Raw genomic sequence first — 19,270 nt, forward strand, 5'->3', positions numbered from 1 at the left:
TCCCTCACCAAACTCTTTTTACATTTTATCCCTGTTACGCCATCAAGTTTTCATGTGTTGAAATAAATTTCTCCCTTTGCTGGCAAAATAAATTCAACACATTAACTGTGTAAAATATATGTATTCACCCCCCCTAAAAAGTAATACTTTGTAGATAGGGCTTAGACAGCAATGAGAGGTGTGTCCTCCTGTGTGTGTCTGTGTGAGCTTTGCATAGTTATATTCAGAGCACGTGCCCATTGCGCCACCTGCAGCAAATCAGACATCAGTAGATCAGGAATCAGGAACACTTTGTCAATTTATGCACTTGCGCACATGAAATGAAATGAAACATCATTTCCCCCAGCCCACAGTAGTGCAACACAAAGACAAAAACACATATCCAAAAACTACAAGAACTACAAGAGCACACATGTCCAAACTAACACTTATATCCAATCTAGACACACACAAAAAAACACTGTCCAACAGAATGCCAGCCAGGATGACTGTAGCAAGTGCCAGTCTCTGTGGGCTAGCAGTTAGCTTAGCCTACCCCGCTTCCGCTTCCCGTCAGATGGCCTTCATGTTTCCTCCTCGGGCGCAGTGCCGGGCAGGGCCGTGGTCCTAGGACCCACCGGACGCAGCAGACCAGGCTTCCTCAGCCAATCCAACACCAGCTCTCCCAGCCAGACATCTTCGACACACCTCCCCACATTCCACACGATGACACTAAAAACACAGTCAACGCCAGGTGAGGCCCTCGGTGTTATTGAAACTGCCAGTCTGCATGGGCTAGCAGTTAGCTTAGCCTGCCCTGCTTCCGTGTCCTGTCAGACCGCCCTTGGTGTTAGCTTCTCAGGCACAGCTCCGGGCAGGGCCGTAATCCCTGGGTCCACAGGATGCAGCAGACCAAGCTCTCCCAGCCTATCCAGCACCAGCTCTCCCAGCCATCAAACGAAAACAAAACTTAGACGCAGACATGGGCAAAGACACTGCATGGATGGCTGGGTGAGGCCACTGCAAACGTGAATTTGTGAAAAATAAAGAAATAAAGATAAAGAAAATTTAAAGCTAGCAATACCACAGAGTTAATGTGATTTAAGTCCAGGTCACTCAAAAATATTAATATTTTAAAGCCATTTCTTAGTGTTCGGCATGCATTTTGGATCATTGCTCCTTTTGCTGACTTACACTCGTTCTCCTAAAGGCTTTGCCCTTGAACACAATAAGCTTGCTGAAAAGCAGCCGCCACAGCATGATGCAGCCACCGCTATGCTTCAGCATCTCCTGCCAGAAGGTGTTGGATTTTGTCATAAGGACTCTGGCAAAGTCCAGGTGTGATGAGATTGTTGACATCTGGACATTTTCTGCTTTTGCCAGCCAATAAGATGCTGTGTAATCTCTGAGCCATGAAGCTGGTCTCTTGCTCACTTCTGATAGTTCCCTTATTTGACTTATTGCTCGGTGTGGTGGAAGTGTCTTATCTTGGTATCATGTGGGTCGTGCCATGAATTTTTTCCAAACTTTTCATCTTGAAGTTTCACAGACAGCTTCGTGGTCTTCATTACCACATGACCGATCTGATCTCACAAAGCTGGAGATGTTTATTGTGCGGTGATGCACATGAACCCAGGTGGCTTCAATATTAGGAGATGTTAACATCGGTAGTGTGATTGCTAGAGAAAACCGAATACATCTGTGGGGTGAATACTCACCAGTAATTTTCAGGTTTTTATTTTCAATATCATCCTGAAGACATTTTAACACTTCAATTTCATTTTGACATTATAGATAATTACTTCTGTGAGAGTGCAGAAAATATTCAAATATATTCTAGTCAATTGGTAGTATGAATGTTGTCTGACGCCACTGTAGATGTTTTTTTCAGGTGAATACATTATGAGCTGAATGGGATTACAGCAGTTGAGGAAAGCAAAATATCAGTTGCAAATGAAGGCTTTAAAGCAAATCTATCAGTGAGCCATGCAGAGAGCCCTGGTGTGTTAATGGACACAGGCTGCAAAGGTAGGCCATGATGTAGTTGGTCCATATCACTTCTCCTGGATCACCACCTCGCCATGGTGGATAAGCTTGCGTGTACTAATGATCCCAAGAGCTATGCTGTCCGGAGCTTGGCTCCTGGTAGTAGGGTCACCCAAGGCAGATAGGTCAAGGGGGGGTTCCAGGTGAAGTGCAATTCAACAGTGGGACCGGCAGAAGATGTCTCCAGGTCACAACGGCAGTGAAGGCTGCAGCAGAGGGTTGTCCCCAATCGTCTTGGGTCTCCATGCCATTGGACTCTGGCCACCCCCTGCCAAGGACGGTGTGGTGGCTGCAGGCACATCAGCCACTCCACATAAAAAGATATCACACGCAGGCGTCCTCCCATTATGCAGCTTCAGGATTGGCCTCTATGCCCACCTGAAGACCCAGAGGGACCCAGAGGGAGGACGGTCATACTCGACCCCGAGTGACTGCCAATGATTATGATGGTCCAGATCAACACTGGTCTGCAGCAGTTGCTCCATATCATCCCATCTCTTTCCTACTAATACGTTTTATTGTCAGGTAAATCAGAAACCTGCATGTCCACGTGTGTAGGCGACTTTACGTGTAGCTCATAGTCCAGTTAAAGGGCAGTTTAAATGAAGCAGACATGCTTTGAGCAGTTAGTTGCTAAGTTGCTGTGACAAACACTTAAAGGAAAAGAGCTGCAGGAAAGGCGACACGGAGAAAGTAAAACCCTGTCAAATTACATTTCTACAGCCCTACATCACAACTTGGTCCCAGAGGGCTTTACAACCAGGTTACCCTCTCCAGCAGATAACACAGGATAGGTGCCAATGTACCAGAAAGGCTTGGGTTGCTAGAATGATTATCTTCTCAATGAAATGCCCACATTCTCTACTTTATCGGCCGCTCGCTGTATTCAAAGAATAGGCTACAGTAAACGCCACGGATTAGTCTTGGTGCCAATTCAGAATTACTCAAGAGTCAATAGACTGTGCATAACTGCAGTCCACAGACTTCCAGTTTCTACTGCAGTTTCAACGACATGCACAGAATTGTCGACATGGAATGTCGGGTGGGTGAGGTGAGGGGTTTATTGTGTTAAAGTGTTGTGTTAAATTACTCAATATATGACTTGTTTAATATGTTAAAATTGTAAATGCCAATAAACAGATTAAAAAAAAGAATTGTCGACAAACGTTCACCTGCATCTACCAGCAAACGGGTGAAACGTTTCAAGTTGTACATATCAAGTTACGTCCACAGTTCCGTCCGTCCTTCCGTCCACTCTTAATTGTGGACGTAACTTGATATGTACAACTTGAAACGTTTCACCCGTTTGCTGGTAGGTGCAGGTGAAAGTTTGTCGACAGTTGTGTGCACGTCGTTGACATTCATCCATGGTAAATCTTGCAGGCATCGCGAAAATTATGCCATTGTCAATAACCCACGCCAACAAACAGGAAACTGGTATGACCACTGCAGTAGAAACCGGAAGTCAGTTGACTACAGTTACGCACAGAGCTGATTGAACAACGGTGTTAATTCAGAGTTTGACTCCCTCTTTCCTTTGCTCGTTCAGCTTTGGGCTTGGATTCAGTGGTTAGATCAGCTGTCAGTCTTGTCACTGAGCCCGCCCCCCGGCAGTCACACCCTTATTCACGTTCAGCTGATGTGCAGCACAATTAACCAAACGGTGTCCGTTGTGTGTGTGTGTGTGTGTGTGTGTGTGGTGTGTGAGTACAAGGTGAGCACACGTCACACTAGCGGTTATGAATTAGGGCGTTCAGGTGCATCGGCAGATAACCTGGGAACCGAGGAGGGCGTGTGCGCGTCAGCGCGCATTTCCGGCGGCCGCGCGTGTGTATGCGTGTGGTCCGTTGCATATACCTAGTGGGCGTGTGCCCGCTCTTTACTGCAAACCGGTGAGCGTGCGTGCGTGGGCGTGTTTGCATGTTGCTCCACGACGCACCGTGTGTGCGGCGCACCTTCGGCGGACGGGGCGCGTTTTCTGACCTTTTAAAAAATGTCTTTCGGTGCTGTTCTGCGCGCAGCCAGGAGCGGCTTGATTCATTCGGACTGAACGCGTCGCATCCGGGTCGAGCGGTGCCAAACACGCCGGCTTTCTGCAGCAGCGGCAGCAGCAGCAGCAGCAGCAGCGGATGGGTTTTCTACTAAGTTGTGGTCAGCGATGACGCCTCGGGCGGCGTAGACTAGCGCGAGAAAAAGAGGAGGCTAAAACATTTCTTTAAAAATAAATAAATACATTTTTTGAAAAAGGGAAAGAAAAGCTTTTTGCACCTGATCTCTGCTCGATCACCTTTATTTCGCCGACATGTCCAACTCAAACAAGAGCAAAAAGGACAAAGAAATCCTCGCTGAGTACGAGAGCCAAGTGAAAGGTAGGATCTTTTTATTATTGGTATTATTATTATTATTACAACAACCAAGCCGCCATCTGTGATGCACTGCACAGTCACACCCACCTCACTCACCTACATTCATACACTCTCGTGCACGCACGCACACACACACCTGCCAGTATCCACTACCTGTACTACCTAGGCGATGCATAATATAGCCCTTGTTTAGGAATGAGGGCGTATTGGCGCTGACACCTCACCAGTGAGACGTCAGGATTTCTGGGTTCATCCTGAGTGCTGCACGGCGCCTGAGGGGGGGGAGGGAGGGGAGGGGTGGGGGATTCTGGTGGTTGTGCAGCACCCTTGATCTCTCTCTCAGCCATGTGTACGAGCGGATGGGCGCCAGCACCAGCGTGCCTTACGGTGAAGTGGTTTCTTTGCTTGTCTGGGGATGTGTTAGCCTGTGTAAAAGTGCGTTTGTTGCACAGTCTCTCATGATGATCCGTGGCTGTCGGGGAGCATACAGTCTCTATTGGTATTCCTCTGAGGCTGTGACTGCAGCAGACTACCCCGTGTGTGTGTGTGTGTGTGTGTGTGTGTGTGTGTGTGTGTGTGTGTGTGTGTGTTTGGTCGGTCCTTAGAGCGTTAGCTTCCGATCCATGTGACTTCCTGAGGTGTGATGATGGGACACATGGAGATGCTGGCGTGTCTGCCAGCTCACCCAGTCCTGTGAGAGGAGCTGCCATGGTTACAGCCCCCGTGGTTACTCTCACCTTACACACCGGTGCCACGGGGAAGTTAAATGCCCAAAATTGCCCACTTTCGGAACTATAACGGCTCCAGTCTGTCTGTGGTGGAGAACTTGCACTTGAATCCGCTTGTGTTGGATTTAAGAAGCTAGTGTTGAGTGATACGGGAAATATAATCACGATGATCGTAGGCCATTTTACATGAGAGTGATATGCATCATGAGCTCTGCTTACACATGGAAAAACACAGTGTTTAACAATCCAACTGAGAGCCATCGCATTGAAGTGTTTGGTAATCTAGCCATCCAGCCATTATCCAAACCGCTTATCCTGCTCTCAGGGTTGCGGGGATGCTGGAGCCTATCCCAGCAGTCATCGGGCGGCAGGCGGGGAGACACCCTGGATAGGCCGCCATGCCATCATAGGGCCTGCCAGGCCATCACGGGGCCCGCCAGCCAACACAGGGCCCGCAGGTAGCGTAGCGGTCTATTCCGTTGCCTACCAACATGGGGATCGCTGGTTCGAATCCGTGTCTTGCCCCTGGCTTGGTTGGGAATCCCTATAGACACTATTGGCCATGTCTGCGGGTGGGAAGCCAGATGTGGGTATGTGTCCTGGTCACTGCACTAGCGCCTCCTCTGGTCAGTCGGGGCACCTGTTTTACGGAGGGGGAACTGGGGGGAATAGCATGATCCTCCCACGCGCGACACCCCCCTGGCGAAACTCCTCACCTGTCAGCTGAAAAGAAGCGGCTGGCGACTCCACATGTATCGGAGGAGGCATGTGGTAGTCTGCAGCCCCCCCCCCCCCCCGGACCGGCAGAGGGGGTGGAGCAGCGATTGGGATGGCTCGGAAAAAACAGGGTAATTGGCCAAGAACAGGCCCTGTGATGGCCTGGCAGCCTGTCCAGGGTGTCTCCCGCCTGCCGCCCAGTGACTACTGGGATAGACTCCAGCATTGCCGTGACCCTGAGCAGGATAAGCGGTTTGGATAATGACCAAGTTCAATTGGGAGAAGGGGGGGGGGGATTAAGCTCACTAAAGTATTTCAGGCCTCATTTTGTGAGGAATAACTTGTTGTCATTACTTTAGACAACAAAACTGTGCATCATGCTATGACAACGCTGAATTTCATCCTGGTGCATGCATGCCATTGAAAGACAATAAGCGACAATGTTTGATTTGTGCCTAGCTGTGCATGAAGTGAAAACCAGAATGGGGCCATGCACCTTAGAAATCACACTGCAGGTGTGTTTCCGGGGCCAGACTTCATATCCGTCACATTTCGGTGACAGTGTGAGGTGGCGTAGGGTGCATATGCATATGAGAGACAATGTTCAGAGAGATGAGGGCTTGGATGGAGTTGTGCACCAGTCAAAATGGCTGACCATAAGTATTGCACGGAATTGAGAGTACTCCAGAGCGTTCTGCTGAACTTGGGCCACCCAGATAGCATCCGGATGTGGGCCACTTCAGGCAATGATGCGGCACTGATGGCCTTCTTCTGGCCCTGACAAAATGGATGTGAGCCTGAAGTGGCCCACATGTATAATGGCCAATATGGCCCAAATATGCCAAATCAAATGTGGGCCCTTTTGGTAAACACACGGTGCTCTGGGCAACATGTATCTGGATGTGGCCCTGAAGTGGCCCGTGTGGTAAATGGTGAATATGGCCCGAATATCACAAAACAAATATGGGCCACCTTTGGCAAATATGTGGCTCATGCAGCATTGCTATGGCTTGGTTCTGGCCCAGATCTGGCAAACAGTAGCTGACCGCCCGATTGCCATCATTCCACGCGGTATGTGAGCCGGATGAAAGTATCGGGTGTGGGACGGGTCTGGGCCACAGCAATTTTGCTGTCTGGGCAGGGCATGACCGGTATTACAGCTGGTACACATCCAGGCCCCGTCCGTCCCCAGCTCTCGTTTCCTCAGCATCCATCAGCTCACAGCTACCACCCATGTGCAGACCGTCGCTTAGCTTCCGAACCAAACAACTCTCACCTCTAACAGAGAGGCCGGCCAGCCTCCTCTCCGTCTACCTCTGTGAACACAGGCTAGGAGCAATTAGTTTGTTTACTCTACCAGCAAATTCAGACCAACGTCTTTTTTTTTTCACAGATACAACCGAACACTTCCTTCAGATGACTTCTTTCTTTCTCATGTCCCATTAATCCGTCATCTCTTCCCTTATCCCTCCTTCCCTTTCCCTCTGCCGTTCCTGTCGGCACAACACACTGTGACAGACTGTGCCCTTTGGTCCTCCTTCATATGTTTTACACACACACACACACACACACACACACACACACACACACACACACACACACACACACACACACACACACACACACACACACAATCAACAGACTTAAAGTGATTAGATTTAATGGAGAGTAGTGGAGAGCATTACAACCCCCAAGTGTGTGTGTGTGTATTTGTGTGGTTTTGAGTGTGGTTGTGTGTGTGTGTGTCTGTGTGTGTGTATGTGTGCCCATGCGTGTGCTCGTTCACGTGTCATCCTGGCTCTGGCAGGCTGCCAAACCACGCTCGGGGATGCCCTGCATTGTAATGACCGCCGGGATGAGAGCAGCAGCTCCCGCATTGGCCCTGTGCGTCCTCGCCCCTCCCGGCAAACCGCTGAACGTATGGATCTTGTATTGTAACTATGTGCCTCTCCAAGTCTGCCTCCCCTCACCTGCTGCTGATTGGTCGGTGCGGTAGGCGGCGTGTAATGTATACACATGAGGTGGCCGCTCTCTGGCGACGTGGCGGGGTGTGCTCGGCGAGGTGAGTCGTGTGCAAGGTGCAATGTAGAATATGTGTATCGCTGACAATCCATATTTGAGCTGGTGAGATGAGCGGACTGCAATTCTGTGGACCCCCCAACCCCACCCAGTGTGTGTGTGTGTGTGCGTGTGTGTGTGTGTGTGTGTGTGTGTGTGTGTGTGTGTGTGTGACATCTGCTTTGTGTGAAAAAGGGTGGAGAGATGAGGATCTTCCTCGCCCTAATGAGAAATGCTAATGAAAAAGGGAAAAAGAGCGAGAAAGAGAGAGAGAGCTCTGCAGGGGAGGGAGAGAAGAGCAACAGAGATGGAGGGAACGAGTCAGAGATTGAGCGCCTCCGCGAGCATGTGTGCGCTCCTCTGCGGCTCTTGTTTTTGCCTGCGTCTGCATGTGTGTGATTAGTGACCTCACATCTGAATGTGTACCTGCACAGGAGAGACGGGGGGGACGGGGGAATAAACGAGATGGACAGAAAAGATGTAATGAGGTGGCAGATGAACACTCTGCAGCTGGATAAATGTTTGCTACGGCTGTATCGCAGGCTGGGATCAGTGTGTGTCAGGGTGTGTGTGTGTGTGTGTGTGCGTGCGTGCATTCCTTAGTCCGTAGTCTGCCCCTGTGTCCTTGGATCTGGTCGTCATAGTAACACCCACATCTGAAGATGGTATGAGCTTCCTCTTCCTGTTTTAAACTGTGACATCACAAGCACACACACACAAAACACTCGTGTGTGTGTGTGTGTGCGCGCGCACACACACACACACACACACACACACACACACACACACACACACACACACACACACACACACACACACACACACACACACACACACACACAAGAAAATGTGCATAGCCCCATGCCAAGGGAGGGTCAGGGTAAGATTTGTGTGCAGCATCATTCCAGAACGGTGAGCGATAATTAACGAATTAGTCACCGACTTCATCAGTGGCTGAAAGCTGATGCGACTTGCCTATTCTGAGGACATGGAAGAAATTAGAAGCGGAAAGAAAAGAAACCTTTCTTCATTCTCTGACAGCAGATGCTGATTGTAAAAAAACCACACCGATCCCCAGGGAGCCGACACTAAATGTGTGTCTGTACGGAGGCTGGGAACCACCAGGTCCCCGCTGATCCAGTGCACGTTATGACGTTTCAGGTGCCACAACATTACAGATGCTGCGCTTCGATATTAAAGTTCTGAAAGACTCTGTCCCCTCTTGTGTCTCCTCTTCTTCTTTTGGCTTATTCCCTGGTTCTCAGGGGTCACCACAGCGGATTTTACAGTTTCCGTCAGTACCCTGTGACGGCACCGGCACCAATGGCGGCCATTGTTAACCCGGGCCTTGACCGATCCCGTATGGAGCCTTGACCAATCTGGTATGGTCTTGCCAATCCGCATACTGATTCGGCAGAATTTTACGTCGGATGCCCTTCCTGACACAACCACTAACCCTATGGATAGGGGCACAAGTGAAGCGCTGGATGCCATCCCAGTATTCATGGACTTGCGCCCATGCCTGTCGCCATCCCCTCTTGTGTGCAAACTGCAATAATCCAAAGAAAATGCACAACAAAATGTATTTATATGTCCCATGTGTTACCAAAGCTTAAAACATGAGCACGACTCTGTGTTAACTTACTTACTTACTACTTTTATTGATCCCCGTGAGGAACGTCTTTCTCTGCATTTAACCCATCCTAGCTGTGTAGCTAGGAGTAGTGGGCAGCCGCTGTGCAGCACCCGGGCACCAACTCCAGGTCTTCTCACCACGCCTCGGTCAGGGGCACAGACAGGAGTACTAACCCCAACATGCATGTCTTTTTGATTGTGGGGGAAACCGGAGCACCCGGAGAAAACCCACCGCAGACACGGGGAGAACATGCAAACTCCACACAGAGGACGACCTGGGATGATCCCCAAGGTTGGACAACCCCGGGGTTCGGACCCAGGACCTTCTTGCTGTGAGGCGACAACACCAACCACTGGGCCACCGTGCCGCCAACATCCAAACAATTCAAATTCAGACATTCAGAGATGAAGAAGTCATCACATCAAACCTTCACAGCGTCTGTTTGTTTTGCTTCAACAAAAGTGATTCAGGGTAAATAAACACTACAATATTATAATCCTCACAGGTTAGCATGCAAAGTTTGCACTGAATTGACCCCCCCCCCCATCTCATCTCATGTCATCATCAGCCGCTTCGCCAGGGTCGGGTCGCGGTGGCAGCAAGCTAAGTACGTGCAATCCAGACGTCCCTCTCCCCAGCAACGCCCTCCAGCTCCTCTTGGGGGATCCCAAGGCGTTCCCAGGCCAGACTGGACATGTAGTCCCTCCAGTGAGTTCTGGGTCTACCCCGAGGTCTCCTCCCTGTTGGACCTGCCTGGAAAACCTCCAAAGGAAGGCGCCCCAGGAGGCATCCTAATCAGATGCCCGAACCACCTCAACTGGCTCCTTTTGACGAGAAGGAGCAGCAGCTCTACTCCGAGCTCCCTCCGGATGTCCGAGCTCCTCGCCCTATCTCTAAGGATGAGCCCAGACACCCTATGGAGGAAACTCATTTCAGCCGCTTTTATCCACGTTCTCACCCTTTCAGTCACTACCCAAAGCTCATGACCATAGGTGAGGGCTGGAACGAAGATTGACTGACTGGTAAATTGAGAGCTTTGCCTTCCGGCTCAGCTCCCTCTTCACCACAACGGTCCAATACAACGTCCGCATTACTGCTGATGCTGCACCAATCCACCTGTCAATCTCCCGCTCCATCCTACCCTCACTTGTGAACAAGACCCCGAGATACTTGAACTCCTTCACTTGAGGCAACAACTCACCCCCAACCCGAAGGGAGCAATCCACCATTTTCTGGCCTCAGACTTGGAGGTGCTGACTCTCATCCCGGCCTTTGAATATGAAGTTCATGCCGCTGTCACCGATTAATCCATCGTAGCACCTTCGGTCTAGTCTGACATTACTCCACCTTCACCTCACACCCTGACCTTCAATGGAGCAGACACCACAACACAAACAGGAGCTGATCCCCTCCTGAGAGACCCAGATGAGCATGGGGGGTGCTTTCACAACAATGCAACATATTGATTCTTGCAGCCCGGAGATTTCACGAAACAAATCGATGCTCACTATCGGATAGATTCCCTGCATATTCTTTCCTTAGCGGCGTTCAGCCAAACATAGCTGCTGTTCCCCGTCAAAGTGGCGAGGAGCCGGGGGAACATCGCAGGCTGTGTCTGAAAGCAAACGTCTCGCAGACATGAAAGTTGAAATCACCGGAGACGCTCTCCTTTCACTTTGCATTTACTCTGATCCAAGCCGAGGAGACGGGAGACGAGATATAATTGTATTCTGACAAAGTAAGCCTTTTCCTGTCTGTGTTGGATACCTTAGGTTTCTTACACACTCCCATCTTTTGTTATTATTAATGAAAAAGGCCATCCGTCTGTCTCCAAGGAGTCACCTTGGGCAACATCCTCTGACCGCAACAACATTAAATAACACACGCGCATGTGCACGAATGCACGCTCTTCGTCTTACAGTCGGCATGGTAATGCATGGCTGCACACTTCACTGGTTCTGCTGTTCTGGAGCGCTGTGGCGCGCTGCTGCAGGAGGGAGCGGAGAGGGCTGGTAGAGAATACACAATGATAACCCCCCACCTCGTTCTGTCCGTCTCTCCTCTTTTTCCCCTCTTTCTGCGCCACTTATACTATTTCCTTTGCTTTCCGCTGACACTTCTTCATTCCTCCCCTCCGTTTTCTGCTCATGCTTTCTCTAATTGGTTCTGGCTCTCGCGCTGCCCCTCCCTCTGTCTGTCCGTTTCTCTGTCGGCATCCCTCTCTCACACACACACGCACACACGCACACACTAACACCAATCCCCAGAAGACCCTATCCACTCCACTACCTGTTGTCTTGGCAACCACACACTGTGTGAACCATGTGACGTGGAAGGTGAAGACAAGAGCTCAGATCTGCCGCATCGACATGCACACGCACACACACACACACACACACACATGCATGCTAAGGCTGCAAAGACATACACAGCTGTGTGTGTGTGTGTGTGTGTGTGTGTGCGTGCGCACGCGCAGTCACACATGCACGCACACTCAGATTCACCGATATGGTTCATAGAGACCCCCACAGAATACCCACCATGGCCTTTCGTCTCAGCAAGTCTTTGCAACTCATCCATTGTGTGTGTGTGTATGTACGTATATATGTGTATGTATGAGTGTGTGTTTGTGGTGGACGGCTTCAATTTCAGTGTATTTTCTGCTCACTACAGCTGTTCTGCCTGATTTCCGCCGGTTTTAGCTTTCTGCTATGCTATGCTGCTCACGCTTTCAGGAAACGGGGTTTTCAGTTGTTAAATCAATAAACCATCGCTGACATCATTTGTTCCTTTGTGGTATGTTTAACACATAGTAGCATATGTGTTTGATTCCCCCTTTCTCTGTGTGTGTGCATCCTGTGCATTACAACCATGTGCATGTACTCATGCATTTTTTTGTGCATTGCTTCCTGTATGTTTGTGTGTGTGCTTTGCTCTTAGATGTGCGGATGCAGTTGGTTGAGCAGCAGAGATGTCTGGAGCAGCAGACGGAGATGCGGGTCCAGCTGCTCCAGGACTTGCAGGACTTCTTCAGGAAGAAGGCCGAGATCGAGACGGAATATTCCAGAAACCTGGAGAAGCTGGCGGAGAGGTTCATGGCTAAGACACGCAGCACCAAGGACCACCAGCAATACAAGTAGGCGCAGAGGTGGCTCCGTATGTTGAGGAGGGGGGTGGGTGTGTTTGTAAGCAGCCAAATGTAACTAATAACTATAATTGTTTGTGTAGGGGGCGTAATTGGCTGTAAGAGGCTGTGTGTGTGTGTGTGTGTGTGTGTGTGTGTGTGTGTGTGTGTGTGTGTGTGTGTGTGTGTGTGTGTGTGTGCGCGCGCGCGCACATGCACACTTGTGCAGGGGGGTGTTGTTCAGGGGGGTGTTCATATGCATGCACACTTGTGCCGGGGGGTTCATATGCATGCACACTTGTTCAGGGGGTTTTCATATGCATGCACACTTGTGCCGGGGGGTTCATACGCATGCACACTAGTGCGGGGGGTGGGGTTCATATGCATGCACGCTTGTGCGGGGGGGTTCATATGCATGCGCACTTGTGCGGGGGGTGTTCATATGCATGCACACTTGTGCAGGGGGTATTCAGAGTTCGGCATCCATTTATTTGTGTGGGGGGGGGGCATGTGTCTGGATATGGGTGTGTGTGCTTTTCTTATGTTACATTTCTTTCTCTCTTTCAGAAAGGACCAGAACCTTCTATCTCCGGTGAACTGTTGGTACTTGCTGCTGAACCAGGTTAGATGGAGTGTGTACGCTTTAGAGAACGAGAGAGAAAGAGCCCATCTTTGTGCACAAACATCAAAACTCAGATTTTTTCTCCATTGCTTTTGCCCCCCGTCCCCTCCCTTCAACCCCCTTTTGTCCAGGTGAGGAGGGAAAGTAAGGACCACGCCACCCTCAGCGACCTCTACCTGAACAACGTCATCACCCGCCTCACGCACATCAGCGAGGACTCAGCCCGGCTGCTCAAAAGGGTGAGCCAGCGTCAGCCCGCGGGGTGACCACGCTACAAGCCGTGTGCATGGCGGCCTGTAAAAAGCCACGAAGCTGGTGACTTGTCTGGTGTTGAGCATTTTTCTTGCACAGGCCTCAAGCGAAAGAAAAGAACTCTTCTGTGGTGTCTTTTCTTTTTAGGAGGGAAGAGTGTGTTCCTCTTTTCGAACATGCTCTCCTTTTTCTTTTTTGTTGTCTCTGTGGTGAACGAGGATGAACAAGTGCCAGTGAAGCTGTTCTGGGGCAGGCTGTGCACATGGCAGGCAGGCCACTGGTCCCGTGCTGTGTATGTGAGGGTTTCAGCGGGTGCTGACCGTGCACAGAATACATTTAAGACTTGCCCCCGATGCCTGCATGCCACTTCTGTCTGGCTTGCGGTTGTGAATGTGTCGCGAGGGCTGGCGGGGAAGGGGAGGAAACTAATCAGCTCTCTTTACATGTGCAATTTGTAATGAGAATTAAAGTGCCGTGGCTCATGAATATGTAATTGCAAAGCCTGAGAGCATCAGCACGTTGTAGGGATCCGGCACAGAGCGCCAGAGAAAACAATTGAGATGTGTTTGTGTTTTGTTTTTCTGAATGGTGACATTGTTTCAGACAGGACTCCAGTTACTGTAGGCAGCTGCGAGTCTTTTTCTGTAAAAGCTTGTTTTTAGTTTCAGAGAGGAGGAGTGTGAGGCATCCGGGTAGCATAGCGGTCTATTCCGTTGCCTTACCAACACGGGGATCGCCGGTTCAAATCCCCGTGTTACCTCCAGCTTGGTTGGGCGTTCCTACAGACACAATTGGCTGTGTCCACGGGTGGGAAGCCGGATGTGGGTATGTGTTCTGGTTGCTGCACTAGCGCCTCCTCTGGTCAGTGGGGGCGCCTGTTCGGGGAAGGCGGGGAGGGGAACTGGGGGGAATAGCGTGATCCTCCCATGCGCTACATCCCCCTGGCGAAGCTCCTCACTGTCAGGTGTAAAGAAGCGGCTGGCGACTCCACATGTATCGGAGGAGGCATGTGGTAGTCTGCAGCAGAGGGGGTGGAGCAGCGACCGCGACGGCTCAGAGAGCGGGGTGATTTGCCAGGTACAACTGGGGAGATAAAGGGGGAAAAATCCCCCCAAAAAAAGAGAGAGAGAGAGAGGAGGAGCATGAAGGGAGTTGATTCTAATGAAAAGTAAAGCCTATATCACCATGAGGTTCTTTGGGTTTACCTTAGAGATCAGCAAATTAAAGTCACACACACACACACACACACACACACACACACACACACACACACACACACTCTCTCTCTCTCCTCTAAGTTTAGCCCAGTGTGTTCATTATTAATCTCTGTTCTGGCTTCTCTTTTATTCATGATCTCTAAAGTGCAGCGGGTGCCGGCAGCTGTAGCGTGGAAAGGCCTTCGTGACATCATGGCTGTGACTTGACGCCTCATAAAACTATGACATATCCATGTGGGGATGCAGCCGGAGCGATATTGGAAACTTGGGGAAGGGACTGTCATGACAACGCTGACATCCCAGTGGCCATGGCGACGGGCTCGGCCGCTGTCTGCCTGTCTGCCTGGTCGGTGCTATGGGAACGGGAATCATCCATTCTGGGATTCCACAGTCATTTAGCATAATGCAATATTAATGTGGGCCCTGCGCTGCCACATAACTCCTTCCCAAACCGGTTATGCTGTTTAATGCATGAGACAGGAATTCAGTTTGCGCGCAGGCTGCAGCGCTCACGAGTCGGCCGCCATTTGTTTAATTTATGATTTCATTTGTTTGTGTGTGGCTTTATCCATTTATTTATCTAGCGCTGTTCGGCCTGCCTGATGGAGGAGCAGTGCTTATTCATACTGACATTCTGTCTTGGTAGAAACATTCTATAGGTTTGCCAGCTTTCAGTCATGGGCCTACTACACTTTTGTGGTGATGATATCTCGCTTTCTCTTTGTTTCCTCTTGTAACTCTCTCTCTCTCTCGTGTTCTCTTCCCTCCCACATTCCCCTGCCAGAGTAAAGAGATCACCTTTCAGCTTCAGGAAGATCTGATGAAGCTGCTGAATGAGCTTTACACCGTAAGTGAGACAACCTTTACATTTCCACTGCCATCTCACATGCAAATGATGGTGGCGATGGGTACAATCCTGGGCGTATTCAGTTCGGGGACTCCTCATCACATCTTCATCGTGCCCCTCATCTGTGCCTTTCAAATGTTAAATCAAGATGAGCTAGGGGCGTCCAGGTAGCGTAGCGGTCTATCCCGTTGGCTACCAATACGGGGATCGCCAGTTTGAATCCCCATGTTACTTCTGGCGTGGTCGGGCGTCCCTACAGACACAATTGGCCATGTCTGCGGGTGGGAAGCCGGATGTGGGTTTATGTCCTGGTTGCTGCACTAGCGCCTCCTCTGGTCGGTCGGGGACTCCTGCTCGGGGGGGGGGAACTGGGGGGAACAGCGTGATCCTCCCACGCGCTATGATCCCCTGGCAAAACTCCTCACTGTCGGGTGAAAGTAAGCAGCTGGTGACTCCACATGTACCGGAGGAGGCATGTGGTAGACTGCAGCCCTCCCCGGATCGGCAGAGGAGGTGGAGCAGTGACCGGGACGGCTCAGAAGAGTGGGGTAATTGGCCAAGTGACATTGGGGGAAAAATCCATCCATCCATCCATTTTCTAAGCCACTTATCCTAATCAGCGTCACGGGGTGCTGGAGCCTATCCCAGCAGTCATTGGGTAGAAGGCGGGGGAAACACCCTGGGCAGGCCACCAGTCCGTCACAGGGCCGACACGTTCACACCTAGGGACAATTTAGCAAGTCTCATTCACCTGACCTACGTGTCTGTGGACATGGGAAAAATCCACCCCCCCCCCCAAAAAAATAGCTTAGCCATCAAGGAGCTAAATTCTGTATCAGTGATGTTTTGGACCCTGAACATACTCAGCAAAGCTGTACTTTGTTTGGCTGATAACCATCACAAGTTTATCTAAGCTGGCCTTAAAAGCATCCCAGCCTAAATACATAAAACATGGGCTGGACCCAGATAACCTTGAGGAATTCCAAAGAGCAAGTCACGTTGCCTCCGGCTGCGATGTAATGTTTTGTCAGTGTGTCTCAGAGTTACATTATGGATTGTGGTTGCCAGGTGATGAAGACGTACCACATGTACCACGCGGAGACGATCAACGCAGAGACCAAGCTGAGGGAGGCGGAGCGCCAGGAGGGACGCATTAAGGGTGTGTCGGGAACAGCCGGCGGGGGAGAGCCGGTGTTCGGCCTGCGGATAGAGGAGCGCCACCAGAGACGCAATGCTGCCCGCAAGATGGAGAAGATGAGGGAGAAAGTACGGGAACCAAAAAAGGACATTGTCTGGGTTCTTTGTAGCACTGAAACAAGTAGTCAATTGATCTGTTATAATTTTACACGCTTATCAAGTAAAAACGCTAAACATTTGTAGGTTACAGCTTCACGATTACTGAGATTTGCTTGCCTACTTCAATTCATGTCATTATAGAATTAATACTTTAGGGATTTTTTTGGCTGCTGATCAGACCAAGTAAACAGTTGTAAGACTCCACTTGGAGCTCTGAGAACTCGGGAATGGGCATCTATCATTATTTTTGACATTCTGTAGACTAAACAATAAATCTAAACAGCAACAAACAGGAATAGAAAATAATTGGCAGTTGCAGCCCTACTTCTTTGCACTCAAACAATGACCAAATTCCTTGTAATACACTGAGCGCTAGACCCCATTTCAACGTAGCGGCTACGTGTTAGCTTTTAGCTAGCTCAGAAATATATCTGGTTAAATGTAGCCCACTTTTTGATCATACTGTTTGACTAATAAGTTAGATATTGCTAAAACAACTTTTAGGTGTCCAAGATGAACAATGCAAGTCCTCATGTTGTGCTACAAAAACGTTTTATTGCTTGAGTTTTACTACCAGCTAGTTAGCTCCCCAGCTAACAAATTCATACGTGTAACAGACTTTCACTTTTCAACCAGATTTAGCCTGGTTTTAGCCTCAATGGTGCGTACCCATTTAGGTGTAATTTTAGATGTTCAATCAAAGTAAAAATGCTTAGTGGGTGGCGTCCAGGTAGCGTCGTGGTCTATTCCGTTAGCTACCAACACGGGGATCGCCAGCTCGAATCCCCATGTTACCTCCGGCTTGGTCGGGCATCCCTACAGACACAATTGGCCGTGTCTGCAGGTGGGAAACCGGATATGAGTATATGTCCTGGTTGCTGCACTAGCGCCGCCTCTGGTCGGCCGGGGCGCCTGTTCGGGGGGGGAGAGGGAACTGGGGGAATAGCGTGATCACGCGCTATGCCTCCCTGGCAAAACTCCTCACTGTCAGGGGAAAAGAAGCAGCTGGAGACTCCACATGTATCGTAGGAGGCATGTGGTAGTCTGCAGCCCTCCCCGGATCGGCAGAGGGGGTGGAGCAGCGACCGGGACATCTCGGAAGAGTGGGGTAATTGGACTGGTACAACTGGGGAGAAAAACGGGGGAAAATCAAAAAAAAATTTGCTTAGTGGGACTATTCTGTTCTCTTCACTTCCTCTTTCTCTGTTTCTTTCTTCATCAGAGGAAGGCGAAGTACTCAGAGAATAAACTTAAGACTCTGAAGGCCAGGAACGAGTACCTGCTCACTCTGGAGGCAACCAATGCCGCTGTGTTCAAATACTACATCCATGACCTTCCCGACATTATAGACGTAAGAGCACTGAAGCATAAATAGAACATTTATTTCCGCTTTCCTGCTAGCGTGATGATTCTCATGTTCATCTTCTCTTCCTTCTCCCTGGTCTCAGTGTTGTGACCTAGGGTACCACTCCAGTCTGAGCCGGGCTCTGAGGACCTACCTGTCAGCGGAGTTGAGCCTCGAAGCCTCCAGGAGGGCAGGCCTGGAGGTGCTGGAGGGGGCCGTGGAGGGCCTGGACCCTGCCCGAGATAGGCAGCGTCTGCTGGGCCTCTACCCTACCGCGTTCTGCCCCCCAGCCCGCTTCGGCTTCCAGGCCCACATGGGCGACACAGTGAGTAAACTGCCTGCCCGACCACATGCGTCTGTCACACTAAGAACACATTGTCATTTTGGGAATCAAGGCTACACATGCACCAAGAACACTGCTGCAGGGACATGAGTGTGTGTTGTCTGTATCAATGACAGACGTTTGGATATAACAACCCACGCGTTCACTTCAACAATGGTCTTTTTTTTTTTTATTTCTGTTTGGAATTCCCCCCCCTTTTTTTTTTCTCCCCAATTGAATCCGGCCAATTACCTCACTCTTCCGAGTTGTCCCGGTCGCTGCTCCACCCCCTTTGCCAATCTGGTGGGGGGGGGCTGCAGACTACCACATGCCTTCTCCGATACATGTGGAGTCGCCAGCCGCTTCTTTTCACCTGACAGTGAGGAGTTTCGCCAGGGGGATGTAGCACGTGGGAGGATCATGCTATTCCCGCCCCCGAACAGGCGCCTGCCTGAACAGAGGAAGCGCTAGTGCAGCGAGCAGGACACATACCCACATCTGGCTTCCCAGACATGGCCAATTGTGTCTGTAGGGATGCCCGCCCAGCCGGAGGTATCACGGGGATTCGAACCGGTGATCCCCGTGTTGGTAGGCGATGGAATAGACCGCTATGCTATACGGACGCCCTTCTTTTTGGATTTTTTTTAGCTTTATTAGACAGTGACTGTGAAGAGGTAGACAGGAAACGGGGAGGGGGGGTTATGACATGCAACAA

General features: G+C 50.3%; 1 protein-coding gene across 3 annotated transcripts in view; it reads left to right on the forward strand.

Annotated features, from left to right (window-relative positions):
* Nucleotides 1–4,327: 4,327 nt before the first annotated feature.
* LOC130109081 (SLIT-ROBO Rho GTPase-activating protein 1-like) overlaps nt 4,328–19,270 on the forward strand; it is a 42,240-nt gene continuing 27,297 nt past the window's right edge. For all 3 annotated transcript variants that reach the window (XM_056275811.1, XM_056275808.1, XM_056275809.1), the window contains exons 1-8: nt 4,328–4,394; nt 12,471–12,666; nt 13,222–13,276; nt 13,408–13,515; nt 15,530–15,592; nt 16,661–16,858; nt 18,111–18,239; nt 18,337–18,558. In XM_056275811.1, the coding sequence (XP_056131786.1) occupies nt 4,328–4,394; nt 12,471–12,666; nt 13,222–13,276; nt 13,408–13,515; nt 15,530–15,592; nt 16,661–16,858; nt 18,111–18,239; nt 18,337–18,558 (1,038 nt within the window). The remainder of the gene's footprint in view (nt 4,395–12,470; nt 12,667–13,221; nt 13,277–13,407; nt 13,516–15,529; nt 15,593–16,660; nt 16,859–18,110; nt 18,240–18,336; nt 18,559–19,270) is intronic.

The sequence above is a fragment of the Lampris incognitus genome, chromosome 3, assembly GCF_029633865.1.
Source record: "Lampris incognitus isolate fLamInc1 chromosome 3, fLamInc1.hap2, whole genome shotgun sequence".
NCBI lineage: Eukaryota > Metazoa > Chordata > Actinopteri > Lampriformes > Lampridae > Lampris > Lampris incognitus.